We start from the raw sequence: 19,009 nt of genomic DNA on the forward strand, positions 1-19,009 counted from the left end.
GCAGTGTGTGGTTGTCCTTTGTTCCCACCTACCAGAGCACCAAGGGAAAATACATGGTGGCCGTGGAGATCTTCTCCATCTTAGCTTCCAGTGCAGGGTTACTGATTTGTATATTTTTACCAAAATGCTATATCATTGTGGTTAGGCCTGAGTTGAACACTAGGGGGCAGCTAATAAGGATAAATGATTAAAATTCTTAATTCCTATTTTCCAACTATAGCTCCAATTAGCTGTCATTCTGTTCCATTTTAAGGAACAGAATATTTCGTCATCATCGTCATTACAGGCACTAACAATTTCTTGCTCTGGGAAGAAGTATTCAATCATAGATAATTATAGCTGCATGAGGAGCTGTGTTTTTCAGGTTTTATATTTATTCCCATCATTAGAATGAATGTAAGCCTGATTAGGTATTATGCTTGATCATTAAATATGAGTCCATTTAGGAGCTATGTGGTCACAGCTGCCAGCTCAAAATACCGAAGTTTATGTTTTTCCCCGTGTTGAATGGGGAGTGAATGAATGGGGATTCTACAATCAATTTGGTTACACCCAGTTCTAAATTTGTTTTAGGTGTTCTATTGTTTTTGATTTTTTTAAAAACTGTGTTTTATTTTAGCTTGAAGTACATATTTTTGCCACATTGTCTCTTTGGATGTATAAAATAAAGAAATCTGTGTGCATTTGCTTGTAGCTTCCTCTTTGTGATTTGGAACTCAATCAATCGATATCAGTCACAATATCATGGGAAGAGACCCCCTTCAGCATTGCAAGAGAGGGTGTGCCCAGTGTATTAACATAGATCTGGGGTACCAAAGCGTGTTAGTGAACGGTAGAAGTTAAAGTATATAGATAATATTTGGGACATGAAGGAAAAACAGAAGTTGAGTTGCAGAAATGTGACAGGTAAGAAATTCATGAATTAGCTTATGACAGGCATGTCCAACAGGTAGATCAAGATCTACCAGTAGATCATTGTCAGGGAACGGGAGCCAGGGAAGGGGGAGAGAATGGGAACTTACCGGGATAAGGGTCCTTTAATAAGCAGTTTCTCTTCCTCGGACGAGGAGGGTGACAAACAGCTGTCAGGAGGTAATGAATCTGAGAGGGGGGAGGTACTTCCGGGGACAAGCCACCCTCGTCAGAGAGTAAGGAGGGGGGCTGGGCTTAGGAGGTGGTTATGTTGGGGGAAGTCCAAGGGAAAGTCAGTCGGGACACTGAACCGCCATGATAGTGTCAAACTTTTGAACTTGCTTTGTACATAGCTTCAAAGGCATAATAAATCCTGTAAATATGGCTGGCTGCCTGGACTCTTATCTTCGCTAGCACTCACAACTCATTGCTGACAATCATAGATCAAGATCTACCGGCAGATCACTGGATGTCTGTGGTAGATCACTGGTAGATTACTGGCTCAACAACTTTGACTTGAACCCCCCAATTCTTGGGAGTTGGCTACCCCTGGCTTATGGAAACCATCCTGGATGGGCTAGAGGAGAGCACTGGGGTATTAATGCAAAAAGCTATCCCCCCCCCCCACTCCGAAGACTGGACAGAGTCAGGAGATTTGAGGAGCTGCCAAGGTGACAGACTGTGTGCGTCAGTGGTGGAGCATGTCTGGTGTGTGTGTGTGTGTGCACATGCCTGTGCCAGGGGCAGGGCAAATGGAGCCCACCGCATCCACCAAGCCCCCACTTTTGCTGGAGTGACACAATAGCATGGCTTTTTCGCCCTCCTCGCACCACCCTCTCTGGATTTGAGCCTTGCAAGGCTGAGATCGAAAGGTGCACAGTTTCCATGCCCTCCCCACTGCACTCCCAGAGTGGCCTTGCAAGGCTCGGATCTGGGGAGGGTGGTGTGAGAAGGGAGCAACAGCCACGCGCCCCTCACCACCAAAGGCGAAGCTGAGATTGAAGGACACATGGCCGCTGCACCCCCACACCGACGCCCCCCTTCCAGCAGCCTTGCAAGGCTGGGATTCAGGGAGGTCATTTCTCCTCTGGTCACTGCTATGAGGTGATTGCCTAGATGATGGGCTATTGAGAGAACAAAGGATTCTGGGGCTTGGTTTGAGATGGGAAATGGGTGGGGGGCCTCCCTCAATGAACAAAAGACAGAACTGAAGTTTTGGGCAGCTATGATGTGAACTAGAGGAAAAGCAAAAAGCTGGAGAGAGGGTCGGAGCATGGTGTTCGATTTCTGTTTGAATCCAAGGCTGTGGATATGGGACAAAGAAGACCTGTTTGGGGTGTTGGTACTGTGAACCCTTGTCAAGGAATGACAGGACTCTGAAGAGTGGGGGGGGGGAGGACCACAAGAGTCACCCAGGAAAGGGGACCAGTGATTGATGAGGTTTGGCGCTGCCAAATACGATGATGATGGATGTACTTTTTAAATTGAGTCATTGCACTGTTTTGGGATTCCTTGTGTTGAAAAATGGGCTATTTTTAAAACAACAGCACTAATGGATTCACTGTGATTTGCTCAAATACATTCAGTTTCCAAATGCTAAATATTTATTGCTCTGTTTACAGTAAGAGCTCATCTTTTAACATATCCTTTTTTGAGGTTGAATCCTGACAAGACAGAAGTACTGTTTTCGGGGGAAAGGGCACGGGCGGGTGTGGGAGATTCCCTGGTCCTGAATGGGGTAACTGTGCCCCTGAAGGACTAGGTGCGCAGCCTGGGAGTCATTTTGGACTCACAGCTGTCCATGGAGGTGCAGGTCAATTCTGTGTCCAGGGCAGCTGTTTATCAACTCCATCTGGTACGCAGGATGAGACCCTCCCTGCCTGCGGACTGTCTGGCCAGCGTGGTGCATGCTCTGGTTATCTCCTGCTTGGACTACTGCAATGCGCTCTACGTGGGGCTACCTTTGAAGGTGACCAGGAAACTACAACTAATCCAGAGTGCGGCAGCTAGACTGGTGACTGGGAGCGGCCACCGAGACCATATAACACTGGTCTTTCAAGACCTACACTGGCTCCCAGTACGTTTCTGAGCACAATTAAAAGTGATGGTGCTTTAAAGTTCTAAATGGCCTTGGTCCAGTATACCTGAAGGAGCATCTCCACTCCAATCATTCTGCCCAGATACTGAGGTCCAGCTCTGAGGGCCTTCTGACAGTTCCCTCCCTGCGAGAAGCCAAGTTACAGGAAACCAGGCAGAGGGCCTTCTCGGTGGTGGCGCCTGCCCTGTGGAACACCCTCCCATCAGATGTCAAAGAGAAAAACAACTACCAGATTTTTAGAAGACATCTGAAGGCAGCCCTGTTTAGGGAAGCTTTTAATGTTTAACAGACTATTGTATTTTAATATTTTGTTCCCCAGAGTGGCTGGGGAAACCCAGCCAGATGGGCAGGGTATAAATAAATTATTATTATTATTATTATTATTATTATTATTATTATTATTATTATTATTATTATTACAAGTTCAGTGCTATATTGCAGAATTCTCAGGGGTGGGGGTGGGGTGGGACCTGCCTTCCAGAGCTTTAAACCATTGAGAGAGATCAAGAATGGTGGAGTTTTCTCCAAAATGTCCCAATTGGTTCCTTCTTTGGTTAGAATTTACTGCAATGACAAGGGAGGAGTGGGCAGCTTCCACAGTACACAGAGGCAGAGGTGAAGACAAAGGTGCAGCCACTCATTTATTCCCAGAATCCTCAGCATGAAATGGAATCTTGCAGCCATGTTCAGAATAATTCATTTGCGACCGTTCTTTAAGGGTGAGGGCACTGCAGCGGCAGAAGACTTCCACAACAAAATAAATTACTTTCCTCCTGTTTCAGGAGCTAGTTTGCTGTACAGATTGACCAAATGGATATCAGGAACAAGGAGGGATATATTAAATATGAATAGCAGTGGGCAGAGCATTATCTTACAGGTTCAGGCTGGGACTCGGATTGGAATAGCCTATTGTTATCTGAACTCAAAGAGTATTGGTTACCACATTCAGAATTGCAGGACTATCTCAAACAATTTTGATCCATCAGAGACAGTGATCAGGAATGGAATATAACTAATTTCTTGTTACATGCAGCTCAATACAATGGGGTTAAATTACAGGTACATTTAATATTTCTAGAAAGTAATGTCGGTTCTTTAATTATTCATCCTGATTAGCTGCCTCCTACTGTTCAACTCAGGCCTCAGTAAAATGACATAGACTTTGGGGGAAAAGATGCAGCCCAGTAAGCCAGCACCAGATGCCAAGATGGAGAAGACCTCCACAGCCACCATGTATTTCCCTTTAGTGCTCAGGTAAGTTGGAACAAACGACAACCAAACACTGCAAAATACCAACATGCTGAAAGTGATAAACTTGGCTTCGTTGAAACTGTCGGGCAGTTTTCTAGCTAGGAAAGCCACAGTGAAACTGACAATGGCCAGGAGACCCATAAATCCTAAGACACAGTAGAACATGAAAGCTGAACCTTCATTACACTCCAGTACAATTTTTTCTGGCATTGAATGCATGTCCAAATCTGGAAATGGGGGAGAATTTGCCAGCCACACAGTGCAAATCGTGGCTTGAATAAGGGAGCAGGAAAGAACAATGGAGCTGGCCAATGGTTTCCCCACCCACTTCCTCATCCTGGACCCCGGCTTGGTAGCCATGAAAGCCAGAACCACAATGGTGGTTTTGGCCAATATGCTAGAAACTGCCACGGAAAAAGCCATGCCAAATGCTGTCTGTCGAAGGAGACAAGTCACTTTCTCAGGCTGACCAATGAAGAGCAGAGCACAAAGGAAGGAGAGAATGAGGGAGAGGAGGAGAGCGTAGGTGAGGTTCCTGTTGTTGGCTTTGACGATGGGAGTCTCCTTGTGCTTCATGAAAATTCCAAGTACCAAAGCTGTGATGGCAGCAAAAGAGAGAGAGAAAGTAGCCAAACAGATCCCCAAAGTTTCTCCATAAGACAAAAAGGTCAGTTCTTTTGGAATGCATCCATCCTGGTCATGGTTTGGATACTGATCTCCACGGCATTCAAAACAGTCATCCATATCTGAAAGAGAATAGACAGGTGTCTATACAGTGATGCTCTGTGTTTTGTGCTTGACGGGGAAGGATGGACATCAATATTGGACAACCCTAAATAATGTCTCTTAGCTCAGTATCTGAAAGATGTTTCTAACCTAAGAAGCCATACTCAGCCATGTAGCTTTTAGGGCCAGTCTGAATAACAAAACTTCTCTCTCTAGGGATGGGCAACAAAACCCTTCATATGGACTTCAGTGTGGATTTCTGGATTGTGATGTGTTCATTTCAGATGTGTTCACTTCAAAAAGAAGAAAGGGTCCAGAAATTCTATGAAAGAGAATAAATAAAGAAATAAAGAAATAAATCATACAAATGCAGAAAAAACAGATTGTGTACATTGTGCTCACATGCTGTATATGGGTTGTGTTGTTTGTGATTCTCCTCCCCCATGGTGATTAGTTCACTGTTATCACCCTGATGTCTTTGCCACACACAACAATTTCAATGACAGAGAAACTGTATTTGCCACCATGATAGGGCTGTATTCTCCAGCCGCAAAACATTACTGTATAAGTACTAAAATTTGGAATCACAGGATTATTTCTTTGATACCTGGATTTGGTTAGGTGAATCTGCATTCAGCCTTTTCCCCCCCAAACTCTGCTAGTTTGTTTATGCCCCAGACTTTCCAAAATTTTAAACAAATTAATAATACTAAAACCATTTGTCTTTCTACCTCTGTCATTGCATTTTGCTGTGTGTGTGTGTGTGTATTTATAAAGTACCTAATAATTTTAATCATATTTTGGTTTATATTGTATTATTTATGTATTTATTTATTTATATTAAGGTGTATAGAAATTTTCTAGATAAATAAAATGAAATAAAAGACACAGAACAATTTTAGATTGCATCTTTTACTTCACAGAGTAACTAGTTTGTCCATTTTAGCACTCACTTTTTCTGTGCACATTGTATTACTGTATTTTCTGGCGTATAAGACTACTTTTTAACCCAGGAAAATCTTCTCCAAAGTCGGGGGTCGTTTTATACGCCGGCTACAGCAGCAGCTCCTGCAGCAACTCTCCACCAAAGGATAAAATAACAGCAAATTAAATCAGAGGACACCAAGCTCTCCAGATGAAGCAGAAATACGCATGAAAATTGGCCCCCAAAGCTCCCGGCTACTGGGAAGTGGAGCAGATTTCCGAGCCGGACTGGAGACTGGTTTTTTAAATTTTTATTTGGTGTGCGTTGGAAGAGGGGTAGTCTTATACGGCGAGTATATCCCAAACTCTACATTTTAACTGGAAAAGCTGGGGGGTCGTCTTATATGCCCAGTCGTCTTATACGCCAGAAAATACAGTACATACAGTCATACCTTGGAAGTTGAACAGAATCCGTTCTGGAAGTACATTCGACTTCCAAAACTTTTGGAAACCAAAGCACGGCTTCTGATTGGCTTCAGGAAGCTCCTGCAGCCAACCGGAAGCTGTGGAGGACATTCTGCTTCTGAAAACCGTTCAAAAACCGGAACACTCACTTCCAGGTTTCGATTGTTTGGGAGCCGATTTATTTAGGAGCCAAGGCGTTTGAGAGCAAAGGTATGACTGTATTTATCATATGGAAGCACACAATTACATATTTGTTTTTTAAAAGGCTTATTTTAATAAAACTGGTGTCTGTGTGAGCCAGACTGAGACAATGTATACTGTATACTGTACCCTTCTGGTTTGTTATCTTTCCTTCAGGACACGGGAGGCAATCATAGCAGCAAAATTCCTCTCCTTCCTTCTTGGCTTTTCTGTAACCTAAATAGCAATGATCATTGCACACCGAAAGGGGTAATGCCTGTAAATAAATGAGAGCAGATGTTAGTGTGGGAGTTTACATATCACCATGAAGAAGCCTGCTGCTGTAATGCAATGTGTTAATTCTGGTACAGTGGTTGGGTTACAGACGCTTTAGGTTATGGACACTTCAGGTTACAGACTCTGCTAACCCAGAAATAGTACCTTGGGTTAAGAACTTTACTTCAGGATGAGAACAGAAATCACGCAGCAGCGGTGCGGCGGCAGCGGGAGGCCCCATTAGCTAAAGCGGTGCTTCAAGTTAAGAACAGTTTCAGGTTAAGAACGGACCTTCGGAATGAATGAAGTTCTTCACCAGAGGTACCACTGTATAGCAAAATCATATTGTTTCCAGAGAGAATTGTTTATGCACCACAGCCAATTCTAGTTGTGGAATGTCTGGCAATACTACACTTGCATTTCATTCATGATGAAGATGTTGGAATATGCATTGACTTTCTCAAAGCACGGTCCATTGTCTTATTTATTCAGATCAAGTTCAGGTGTTAAACACAATTATCTGCCCTTGATACCACCTTGACAATATTCCTTGCTTCAAGTTAGCTTCTTTGTCAGCACATTCATGTCTTGTACAATTTATTTTTATGTGCTATCCCCACATCCCCACATCTCCCCATAACCCACCTCCTTGTGCCCCAGACAGGTCACTGTAGTGCTGGTGCATCTGTGTGAGGAGAGGAGGGGTCTCCAAGGAGCCTGTCATTGGACCTATCTTCATCTACTTCCCTTCCAATTGCCATGATCACCAGCCATCACTAATTCCTGTGAAACTTGGGACCTGGTTAGCTAAAGAGGGTGAAACACTGGGGAATTCTCTCTCTCTCTCCCTCTAAGCACTTCTCCTGCAGCTGGCGCAGTGAGAAAATCCTGCACTATGGACTATGGAATTGTGCTGCCTTTACATTTTTCATAGCTTTGGAAATCACTGTGGTTGGATTTCCTTTTTAATGTCTTAGTAAAGTAGCAGTTCAGGGGATGCGGGTGGCACAGTGGTCTAAACCACAGTCTAGGGCTTGGCAATCAGAAGATGGGTGGTTTGAATCCCCGCGACGGGGTGAGCTCCCGTTGCTCGGTCCCTGCTCCTGCCAACCTAGCAGTTCGAAAGCACGTCAAAGTGCAAGTAGATAAATAGGTACCGCTCCGGCGGGAAGGTAAACGGCGTTTCCGTGTGCTGCTCTGGTTCGCCAGAAGTGGCTTAGTCATGCTGGCCACATGACCCGGAAGCTGTACGCCGGCTCCCTCGGCCAGTAAAGCATGATGAGCGCCACAACCCCAAAGTCGTCCACATTTGGACTTAAAGGTCAGGGGTCCCTATACATTTTAAAAGTATTTTTAAAGTACCAGTGCACTGAAATTTTATGCTTTTCTGAATATCAAGTTGATCTCGCCAACTTATGCACTTTTTAACACGAACTCTCCCTCCCATTGTTCCAGTTACAGATGGGTAGCCGTGTTGGTCTGCCATAGTCAAAATAAAAAAATTCCTTCCTGTAGCACCTTAAAGACCAACTAAGTTAGTTCTTGGTATAAGCTTTCGTGTGCATGCACACTTCTTCAGATACACTTCTTCAGATGTGTATCTGAAGAAGTGTGCATGCACACGAAAGCTTATACCAAGAACTAACTTAGTTGGTCTTTAAGGTGCTACAGGAAGGAATTTTTTTATTCTCCCTCCCATTGTGCTGGTTTAAGCACCATGTTATTTTCAGTAGGTCCTCCATTACAAAGTCAATAGCTGTTTCGGGAGACAATGGCCTCAGATCTCACCTGCCATATCTGTTTTGACCCTGACAGGCAGCTGTTTCAGGGTTCAAACCAGAAACCAATCTTTCAACACTGAATAAATAACTGGAGACAACCTGAAGTAGACCTTACTTGGTTGAACCTGCTGGGCCACACAACTGCGTTGTCATGAATGTTGAACCTCCTGTCTGGGGAAGCCTGGGGGTCTACTTTTCCAACTTTGACTCTAAGGAAGGAGTCATTGGGGAATATGACCCAGTTGATGATATCAAATCCAGATACCAGTTCCCCATTTTGATCAAAGGAAACCTCTTCTTTAACACTATTGTTAAACGAGACACTTCTCAGAAAGTGGTGAAGCTAAATCAGTGGAGAGAGAAAAAGCAATAAATAAGGATGTACAAAACGGTGCAATATTACAAGTGAGTGATAATCTTTCACAGTTGAGCACTTTGGTACATGGCCTGTTAAAAAGCTGTATATGGATTTATTATTTGCCTTGTTGAACGAGGCAATTCTTCGAAACAGGTTGAGCCAAATGGGGGAGAATAAAATATCAAAAACAATGTACATACAGATACAAATAAACAACAGGGTGACAGTGCACCACCCTTTCCCTGGAGCAATGAAGATGGCAGAGGTGCCTGAATAAGGGGCCTCTGTGCAGGATTCTGTGCAGGATTCCTGGCTATACTAAAATGTCTCTTAAAAGGGGGGGAAAAGGAACCATCTACTGCTTCATATGCTGGAAGGGAAGGGAACTGCTGAGGATTCTGAATGGGGTGGATATGGCATCCCAGAGCAAGCAGAAGGGAGGAATGCAGCAAAAGAAAGAGAAGTGTGAGAGGAGTAGCCAAGTTGACATTAGGGCATCTTGGGAAGCACTTTTGCCTCAGACCTGGAAGGGCTCATCTTCACATCTCATCTTCATATTATTGAACTTTTGCTACTGGCCCTTGTCCTCTCCATGGATCACTGCCTTGCCGTGGCAAAGGGGCTTGAATAACTCAGAGAAGCTATGAGCTATGCCGTGCAGGGCCACCCAAGATGGACAGGTCATAGTGGAGAGTTTTGCCCAAACGTGATCCACCTGGAGCAGGAACCGGCAAGCCACTCCAGTATCCCTGCCAAGAAAACTCCATGGACAAAGACAACAGGCATATAAAAGTTATGACACTGGAAGATGAGCCCCTCAGGTCGGAAGGCATCCAACATGCTACTGAGGAAGAGCGGAGGACAAGTACAAGTAGATCCAGAGCTGATGAAGTGGCTGGGCCAAAGCCAAAAGGACGCTCAGTTGCGGATATGCCTGGAAGCGAAAGGAAAGTCTAATGCTGTAAAGAAAAATATTGCATAGGAACCTGGAATGTAAGAACCATGAACCTGGGTAAGTTGGATGTGGTCAAAAATGAGATGGCGAGAATAAATATTGACATCCTGGGCATCATTGAACTAAAATGGATGGGAATGGGCGAATTCAGTTCGGATGACTATCATATCTACTACTGTGGGCAAGAAACCCGTAAAAGAAATGGAGTGGCAGTCTCAAAAATGATAGAATGATCTCGATACGAATCCAAGGCAGACCTTTTAACATCACAGTAATCCAAGTTTATGCACCAACTACTGGTGCTGAAGAAACTGAAATTGACCAATTCTATGAAGACTTACAACACCTTATAGAAATGACACCAAAGAAGGATGTTCTTCTTATTATAGGGGATTGGAATGCTAAAGTAGGGAGTCAAGAGATAAAAGGAACAACTGGCAAGTTTGGCCTTGGAGTTCAAAACGAAGCAGGACAAAGGCTAATAGAGTTCTGCCAAGAGAACAAGCTGGTCATCTCAAACACTCTTTTCCAACAACACAAGAGACGACTCTACACATGGACATCACCAGATGGGCAGCATCGAAATCAGATTGACTATATTCTCTGCAGCCAAAGATGGAGAAGCTCTATACAGTCAGCAAAAACAAGACCTGGAGCTGACTGTGGCTCAGATCATCAGCTTCTTATAGCAAAATTCAAGCTTAAACTGAAGAAAGTAGGTAAAACCACCGGACAGGTAAGATACAATCTAAACCAAATCCCTTATGAATACACAGTGGAAGTGAGGAACAGGCTTAAGGATTTAGATTTTGTGGACAGAGTGCCTGAAGAACTATGGATGGAGGCTCGCAACATTATACAGGAGGCAGCAACGAAAACCATCCCAATGAAAAGGAAATGCAAGAAAGCAAAGTGGCTGTCCAACGAGGACTTACAAATAGTGGGGGAGAGAAGGCAAGCAAAATGCGAGGGAGATAGTGAAAGATACAGGAAATTGAATGCAGATTTCCAAAGAATAGCAAGGAGAGACAAGAAGGCCTTCTTAAACGAGCAATGCAAAGAAATAGAGGAAAGCAACAGAATGGGAAGAACCAGAGATCTGTTCAAGAAAATCGGAAATATGAAAGGAACATTTCGTACAAAGATTACCATAATAAAAGACAAAAGTGGAAAAGACCTAACAGAAGCAGAAGACATCAAGAAGAGGTGGCAAGAATACACAGAGGAACTATACCAGAAAGATATGGATGTCTTGTATACCCCAGGTAGTGTGGTTGCTGACCTTGAGCCAGACATCCTGGAGAGTGAAGTCAAATGGGCCTTAGAAAGCACTGCTAATAGCAAGGCCAGTGGAAGTGATGGTATTCCAGCTGAACTGTTTAAAATTTTTAAAGATGATGCTGTTAAGGTGCTACACTCAATATGCCAGCAAGTTTGGAAAACTCAGCAGTGGCCAGAGGATTGGAGAAGATCAGTCTACATCCCAATCCCAAAGAAAGGCAGTGCCAAAGAATGCTCCAACTACCGCACAATTGCACTCACTTCACACGCTAGTAAGGTTATGCTTAAAATTCTACAAGGCAGGCTCAAGCAGTATGTAGACCGAGAACTCCCAGAAGTGCAAGCTGGATTTAGAAGAGGCAGAGGAACCAGAGACCAAATTGCAAACATGCGCTGGATTATGGAGAAAGCTAGAGAGTTCCAGAAAGACATCTACTTCTGCTTCATTGACTACGCAAAAGCCTTTGACTGTGTCGACCACAGCAAACTATGGCAAGTTCTTAAAGAAACGGAAGTGCCTGATCACCTCCTCTGTCTCCTGCGAAATCTCTATGTGGGACAAGAAGCTACAGTTAGAACTGGATATGGAACAACTGATTGGTTCAAAATTGGGAAAGGAGTACGGCAAGGCTGTATATTGTCTCCCTGCATATTTAACTTATATGCAGAATTCATCATGCGAAAGGCTGGGCTGGATGAATCCCAAACCGGAATTAAGATCGCCGGAAGAAATATCAACAACCTCAGATATGCAGATGCCACAACCTTGATGGCAGAAAGTGAGGAGGAATAAAAGAATCTTTTAATGAGGGTGAAAGAGGAGAGCGCAAAATATGGTCTGAAGCTCAACATCAAAAAAACGAAGATCATGGCCACTGGGCCCATCACCTCCTGGCAAATAGAAGGGGAAGAAATGGAGGCACTGAGAGATTTTAATATCTTGGGCTCCATGATCACTGCAGATGGTGACAGCAGTCACGAAATTAAAGGGCGCCTGCTCCTTGGGAGAAAGGCGATGGCAAACCTAGACAGCATCTTAAAAAACAGAGACATCACCTTTGCCAACAAAGGTTCGTATAGTTAAAGCCGTGGTTTTCCCAGCAGTGATGTATGGAAGTGAGAGCTGGACCATAAAGAAGGTTGATCGCCCGAAGAATTGATGCTTTTGAATTATGGTGCTGGAGGAGACTCTTGAGAGTCCCATGGACTGCAAGAAGATCCAACCTCTCCATTCTGAAAGAAATCAGCCCTGAGTGCTCACTGGAAGGACAGATTGTGAAGCTGAGGCTCCAATACTTTGGCCACCTCATGAGAAGAGAAGACTCCCTGGAAAAGACCCTGATGTTGGGAAAGATTGAGGGCACAAGGAAAAGGAGACGACAGAGGATGATATGGTTGGACAGTGTTCTCGAAGCTACAAATATGAGTCTGACCAAACTGCGGGAGGCAGTGGAAGACAGGAGTGCCTGGCGTGCTCTGGTCCATGGGGTCACGAAGTGTCGGACACGACTAAACGACTAAACAACAACAACAACTGGCACTTGTGCAGAATGTTCAGGGTTTCTTCACTTACCTGGAATAATACCAGGAAATCCGGAGTGGTTTTTTAAATGCTATGGCAGCATGGTATGAAGTACTTATCTAAAATGAGTATCACTAAAGACAGACAAGCGCACTAGAGTCTTGATGACATTTCATCAATTCCCCTCCCCCCAAAAACCCCCTCTCATTTTCTCCCTCAAAATCATCGAAAGGGAACAGGCTTTTCCACTCTGTGTTCAAGAAATGTGCTTCCTTGGGCTTAGCCCTGGGGTTGTACGAAGCACATGACAGCCCATCAACCTATTTATGCACCTGCAGTTGTTATGCACTTTCTGCATTAGTCGGATTAGTCCATCACATGCCACATAGGTTCACCCAGAACCTCCCATCTCAATACACTCTACATCACTTTGTGTTTGAGTTTTGTTGCATGCCTGGCTTGCAAAGCATGTACCACGGCATCCAGACCTCTGAAATACAACATTACCTGCCATGGCTGTTGATCTACAAGTTCCCACCTTATTCCACCAGTTATTGCTCTGAATTTTAATTTGGTGGAGTGCATGGTGTGCAACGCATGTGCCAAAATATAGATTGCATTGTAGATGCTGTAGCTGTGGGAAGTCATGCTCATTTCAAAAACAGTGTCAGGAAGGCTTTCAAGCTTTTCCTGCCCGGTGCAGAATTCCTTGTCTTTCTTGTCTGAAGAAGGATGGGGCAAATAGCAGTTAAATGCTACTTCCCAGAAGTCCTTGATGAACCCGTCTTCTTTTTCAGAGATAGGGTTTCTCATCTGAATAAATTTCTGGAACCCTGGAATATCCCTTGAGTGAACAGCAAAGGACAGAGCACCGTGCAGGAAACTTACATCCCAACTTTGTTGGAAGGGAAAGGATGTGAAATCCATCTGGGCTGTCATAATCCAAACTTTTGCCCTGGCTTGCACAGGTACCCCTTCTATTTCTGCAATATTGGGCAACACTCTTAGTGCCATAATGGAATGAATTTCGCCATTCACAATGACAACATTGGCAGTACTTCCCATAATAATATGGCATAGTTCAGAAGATTCCTCTACTGTTTCGATGAACTCACCAGAAAAGGTGAGCCTGGGGAATCTTTCTATAAAATCAAAGCAGATGCCTCTCTCAGCAAACATGGGAAGAACGTTTTGTACAAATCTCTCTCCGTTGTCATCGCTTAGAGAAAGCACCCCGATCCACGTCCAGGTGAAATGAAGAAGCAACTGGAGAATCCCGACATATTGATGAGCTCCATTTGGGAACATGTAGCAGAAGAAAGCCGCATGGAAGTCGGTATCTGTTATGGGATGAGAGCCATAGATGACCTAAAAATAAGATTTTAGAAAAAGAAAAAGGGATACCAAATACATTTTTTTCCTGTTCATTTGGTAGTATTCAATAGTTTTTATTTGTTGATCTATTGATTTTACTGTGTGATGCCTTGTGCCTTATAAATACAAATACCATTCATTTACAAGAGATGTCTTCCCAATAAAAATGAAAATAAAATAGCTAATTAGGAGGATTGCCCCTCCCATTTATTTATATGAATGTAACTGAGTGGGAAAATATGCTGATTAATGATTTAGCACAAGGGTCACTAAAATGGCTCCTATGGGTGCAAACCTGCCCTCCATTACCCCCTACAGCACCTACAAAAGGTATCAGCAAGTATCCCCTCCAAAATCTGCAATATATGAAAAATGATTTACTCTTCCTGCCCAGTTCTTTTTTTCACTGGGTTAGACACCCAGCGTTGGACACCCGCTGCCCCTTCCATTCTGTCAGAAGGACGCATACCCCCCACCATTTTGTGTCTCCTTTTCTGCCCTTTTAGGTGTAGAAGTCATTTTTTTCTAAGTCTTTGTGTCACACCCCACAACAGCTGCTTTGTTTGATGCCACACATGCCAGATATTCTGTGATGGGGACCCTCAGCACTTTCTCAAAATGCCGAGTGTTTCCCGCTGATCTAAAACAATTAGTGACCCTTGCAAGCACAGCAAACATCCAGTGAAAGTTTTGTTGTGACCTGTACAGGTGAGGAAAGTCCATTTGGAAATTTATCTAACCTCAAAAGGGTCCTGTACTCCTAGATCCCTTTCCATTGCTGCTCCCTTGGGCTCAGGAGATTTGACATAAATCAACAAGCAAACATAAAGATCGATAACCCTTTCTTCAGAAAACCAGACAGAAGCATGCAAAGAGAGATAATATATTCCAATTTTCCTTGAAATTTCCCTTAGATTTGATAACAGTTTTAATGTGATGGACTTGATTTTGCTGTGGCTGTATGGAAAAGGTTAGGGAACGTTCATGTTTCTTCAGCCCGAACATCACAGTGACCGATGCCAACCGACATCAGCACACTTAGGGATATGCAGTGTCTTCGTAGTTCGCGTGACAGACCTCAGAAACTCAGCATTTTGGCTAATCTACTTTATTTACATATAAACACACACGGTGAACTGCAACATGGCTCCCTCTCTGTCTAGCATCAGACAGCAAAGAGAAAAAGAACAAAGGACAATAGTCCCACTTCACGGAACACAGTCACACAAACATCCTGTCTCCGTCACTTCCCACTTTGTGGAGTCAAAACATACACCATCATGTGATAGACAACAATCCCACAAGCGGCCCATGGGGGTCGTTTTACTGGCCCACAAACGGCCCCTGAACTGAGCCACCCGCTCTGTGAGTCCCTGCATGCTGCACTAAACCGGTGCAGTGCAGCGTAGGGACTCACTTTCGTGGCGCTGGAAATCTGGCCCATGAAGGGGGCTCCGTGGCAGTGTACCAGCCCAGGCAAGGTAAGCCTTGCTGCCCCCTGATATTGCCCAATGAAAATTTTTTCATCCTTTTTTCTTGGCATGAGAATGCTCTTGGAATCACACGCACGCACACACACACACACACACACACACACGTATATGGAGCGGCTTTAGAACTATTTTATTCTGCCCCCCACTTTCCTCTCCCTTTCTTTGTTCTGTTGAAAACCTTCAACCTGTTCCCCATATGTGTCGTTTTCTTGAGCTAATTCTTGTTTTGTTCCTGTGATATTTCACAACCCCTCTAATTCTCAATGATGGTAAAGGGAATTTCAGTATGAATCACTCAACCTTTCAAGTATCAACATGCAGCCTGCAGGGACATAGTCAGTGGCAGTTGAGAATGCCATGTTAGTCAACCATACTCCAAACACACAAGAAATGTCAATAGCACTACTGCTTCCATATCATTATGACTTTGAACTCTTTGGAATTTCAGGATCTTTACAAATGGATATACAGAAGTCACATATTCAGTTACCAGATTTTGCGCTGCCTCGATAGATATTCGATGAATCATAGAATCATAGAGTTGGAATAGACCACAGGGGCCATCGAGTCCAACCCCCTGCCAAGCAGGAAACACCATCAGAGCACTCCTGACATATGGTTGTCAAGCCTCTGCTTAAAGACCTCCAAAGAAGGAGACTCCACCACACTCCTTGGCAGCAAATTCCACTGTCCAACAGCTCTTACTGTCAGGAAGTTCTTCTGAAGAATGGTCTATGCTACAATTCAATCCTAAACTGAAGGCCCATATTATTAGAGCTGCACCTTTGAAGCCCACCCCATATAGCTGTGTTAACAGATCTTTTAATTTTTCTCATAAATTTTTATTCACCCATTATCTATGCTTAATTAAATATTCTATGTATATGTTTAAATCTACGTTTGGTTCTTGCTCCCATTGATGTAATAATTATTTGCTTAGATTCATACTGATTCATTCATTTATTTAGATGTTTTGCTTATGCTGCTCTATGACTGTAATAAAGTACTAGATATATAGGACTGGTTATGCAAAATCAAGGAGTGAATCATTTCAGGCTGTAAGTTACGAATTGTACATCCAAACAGAATATAGCAGTGACCCGATGGTGTAGTATATTATGTTTTAGTAGGAGTTAAATCTCCATTGAGAACCACCCAAACATTCAAATATAAGTCTTAAAGGACATAGTGGAAAACAGAAAATGGACCGTTAACAACCAATATTCAATGCCCATATCTTACTTGCGGCAGCTTGTACATATAGAGAATGGTTGCCATGTGAAGACCTAGATCAGAGTTTGGTCCCTCAATGACTGCTCTTGGAATGTTCTCAGTGTCACACTTGTAGTTTGGAATGAATCTTCCCTGCCTGGAGAAAAGTTCCATTGAGGCCAGGTAAGTCCAGCTTGGACTGAAATGGCTATTGTAGATGTGGAATCCCAAGGTGACGTTGGGCAAGATTTCAGGATTTTCATTTATTCCCTTTGTAGCAAATGCCAAAGCCACAACATGTTGGTAGAGCTGTGTCATTACTCTGAAATAAGAAAGCTACTTGCTGTGAAAATGCATCTTCACACAGAAAAATAGATTTATGCCTATAGTCCAGTGAATCACATGGATACACTGGCAAACATTTCTTAGCATTGCAAATTGTTTGAACTGATTTTAATATTGCATTTTTTTATTGTTTTAACCCACTTTGTGACCTTGTGGGATAGGGCAAGTAACGAACAATGATTTCCTAAGTTCCAATTTTATAAACACTAGTTTAGATATTTGTGCTTCTTTATTTTTTATATTTCAGGCTTCTTCAGACTCCCTCAGGGCTGCCATAAATTCATTTAAAATGCTTTTAAAGCTTCCTAGTAGTTTGGGATAATAGGCTTAAGTGGAGGAGAACCTTATGGACTAAGGTTGTTTATTAAACTGATGTTTTGGTAATAAGGGAACATTGATATTTGCTTTGGGATCTTACATGTGCATGATGACGATGACTCAAGAGATGCTGTTGTTGAAACCAGCTTCTACAGGAGCAATCCTATGGAAAGATCTGTCAGAATAAGAAGCTTAGGAAGCAGTAGATCAGGAGAAAGTGGGGAGGGAGCATTTAGCCTGGATGTAGGAAACAAGCTAGAGGACCTCTGATAATGCTCGTAGAAGTCAGGCCTTGAAATGGGGACTCTGTATAGTAAAAATGGCTCTAAATTATTTCCTTATCTAGAGCAAGCTGGCAGCCAAAAATAGTTACATAAACTCTTACCTAATGAACTTTTATCAGTTCAAGGGAGCAGAAGCTGACCAACTCTCTATAAATGAAGATGGTGCCCCAAATACAAAAAGCTTTGAAAGGGGCCCAGACTGAAAGCTTCTTGGAGGAGAACGTGGCATGACTCAACAACCTAAATATCTCAAGGTATAGATATTACAGGGCTTCGGTGAACTTTTGGAGGAAAACTAATGAACGGATCAGGATCTTGAATATAGGGCATTGAGACTGCAGCATCTGAAGCATTGGCTTTGGCAGTGACTCATGAAAACACAATTGAAAATTGAAATGAGATACTGTGGACCTCCTGCTTAGCTAGCTGATTGCTGGGTCAGCTGAGACAGACAGCAGTAACTCTCCATCCATGACTCTGTTTAAGATACACCAGTGTAACTTGTTCATTCTGAGCCAAGACTGATGTAAGCCCCCCAACACAACACCCTAGCATAAAAAACTGACTTTGTAAAGACTTTTCAAGACCTGTTATTCACTTGCCAGGCTTAGCTTGAGCCGCAGCAGAGCTGCCATTGAGTGGCTTTGCATCTTGCTTCATACCAGATCCTTGTGCATAGGATGGCTGTCCAGAGCTTCCATAACACCAGAACTACGGGGAAGTTAGAAGGATGTAGTAGTAGCATCACCACCATTCACTATACATTCACTATACATTCATTATATCTGTATGATATGGTTAAAAGAAGACAACTCCTTACAGAAAGTCATCAAAAAGTTCAGGAGAGGGAGGTTCCCTGAAAGTCAAGACGCTTGAGGTCATATAGATTTGAGACATAATGCCAGCAATGATGAGGTCTCCTGACCGATAATATTGGTGAAGAATAGGAAGAGGGTCTACAATGGAACACCGAGCAACAGGAAGCTTGCACACAAATTGAGGCGGCAACAATAATACCAACAACACAAATTCTACCATTTTACAGGAGGGGATCTTCATTTTGGAAGACAGTTAATCTTTCTCGCCACCCCTGAATAGCAAACCTTACTAGAATGGCAACTCACTCAGCTGATTCAATGCTAGAAGCATGCAACGTACATAATCAGTGATCAGAGCTACAGAGCCTTGTGTGTCTATAGTTCAACCTCCGAATGGCACTGGGGGTATTAATAACATCTGCTAGTGTAAGTCTGT

At 43.3% G+C, this 19,009-nt stretch overlaps 1 protein-coding gene across 1 annotated transcript; it reads right to left on the reverse strand.

Moving 5' to 3' along the window:
- Nucleotides 1–4,105: 4,105 nt before the first annotated feature.
- On the reverse strand, nt 4,106–15,547 carry LOC309521672 (vomeronasal type-2 receptor 26-like; the record flags this gene model as incomplete). Its single annotated transcript, XM_082204382.1, has 4 exons — nt 4,106–5,007; nt 6,707–6,833; nt 13,927–14,097; nt 15,521–15,547. 4 exons carry the CDS (start codon nt 15,545–15,547, stop codon nt 4,106–4,108), a joined length of 1,227 nt encoding a protein of 408 aa, XP_082060508.1.
- Between the last annotated feature and the right edge of the window lie 3,462 nt (nt 15,548–19,009).

The sequence above is a fragment of the Podarcis vaucheri genome (assembly GCF_965113315.1).
Source record: "Podarcis vaucheri genome assembly, chromosome: 16".
Lineage (NCBI taxonomy): Eukaryota > Metazoa > Chordata > Lepidosauria > Squamata > Lacertidae > Podarcis > Podarcis vaucheri.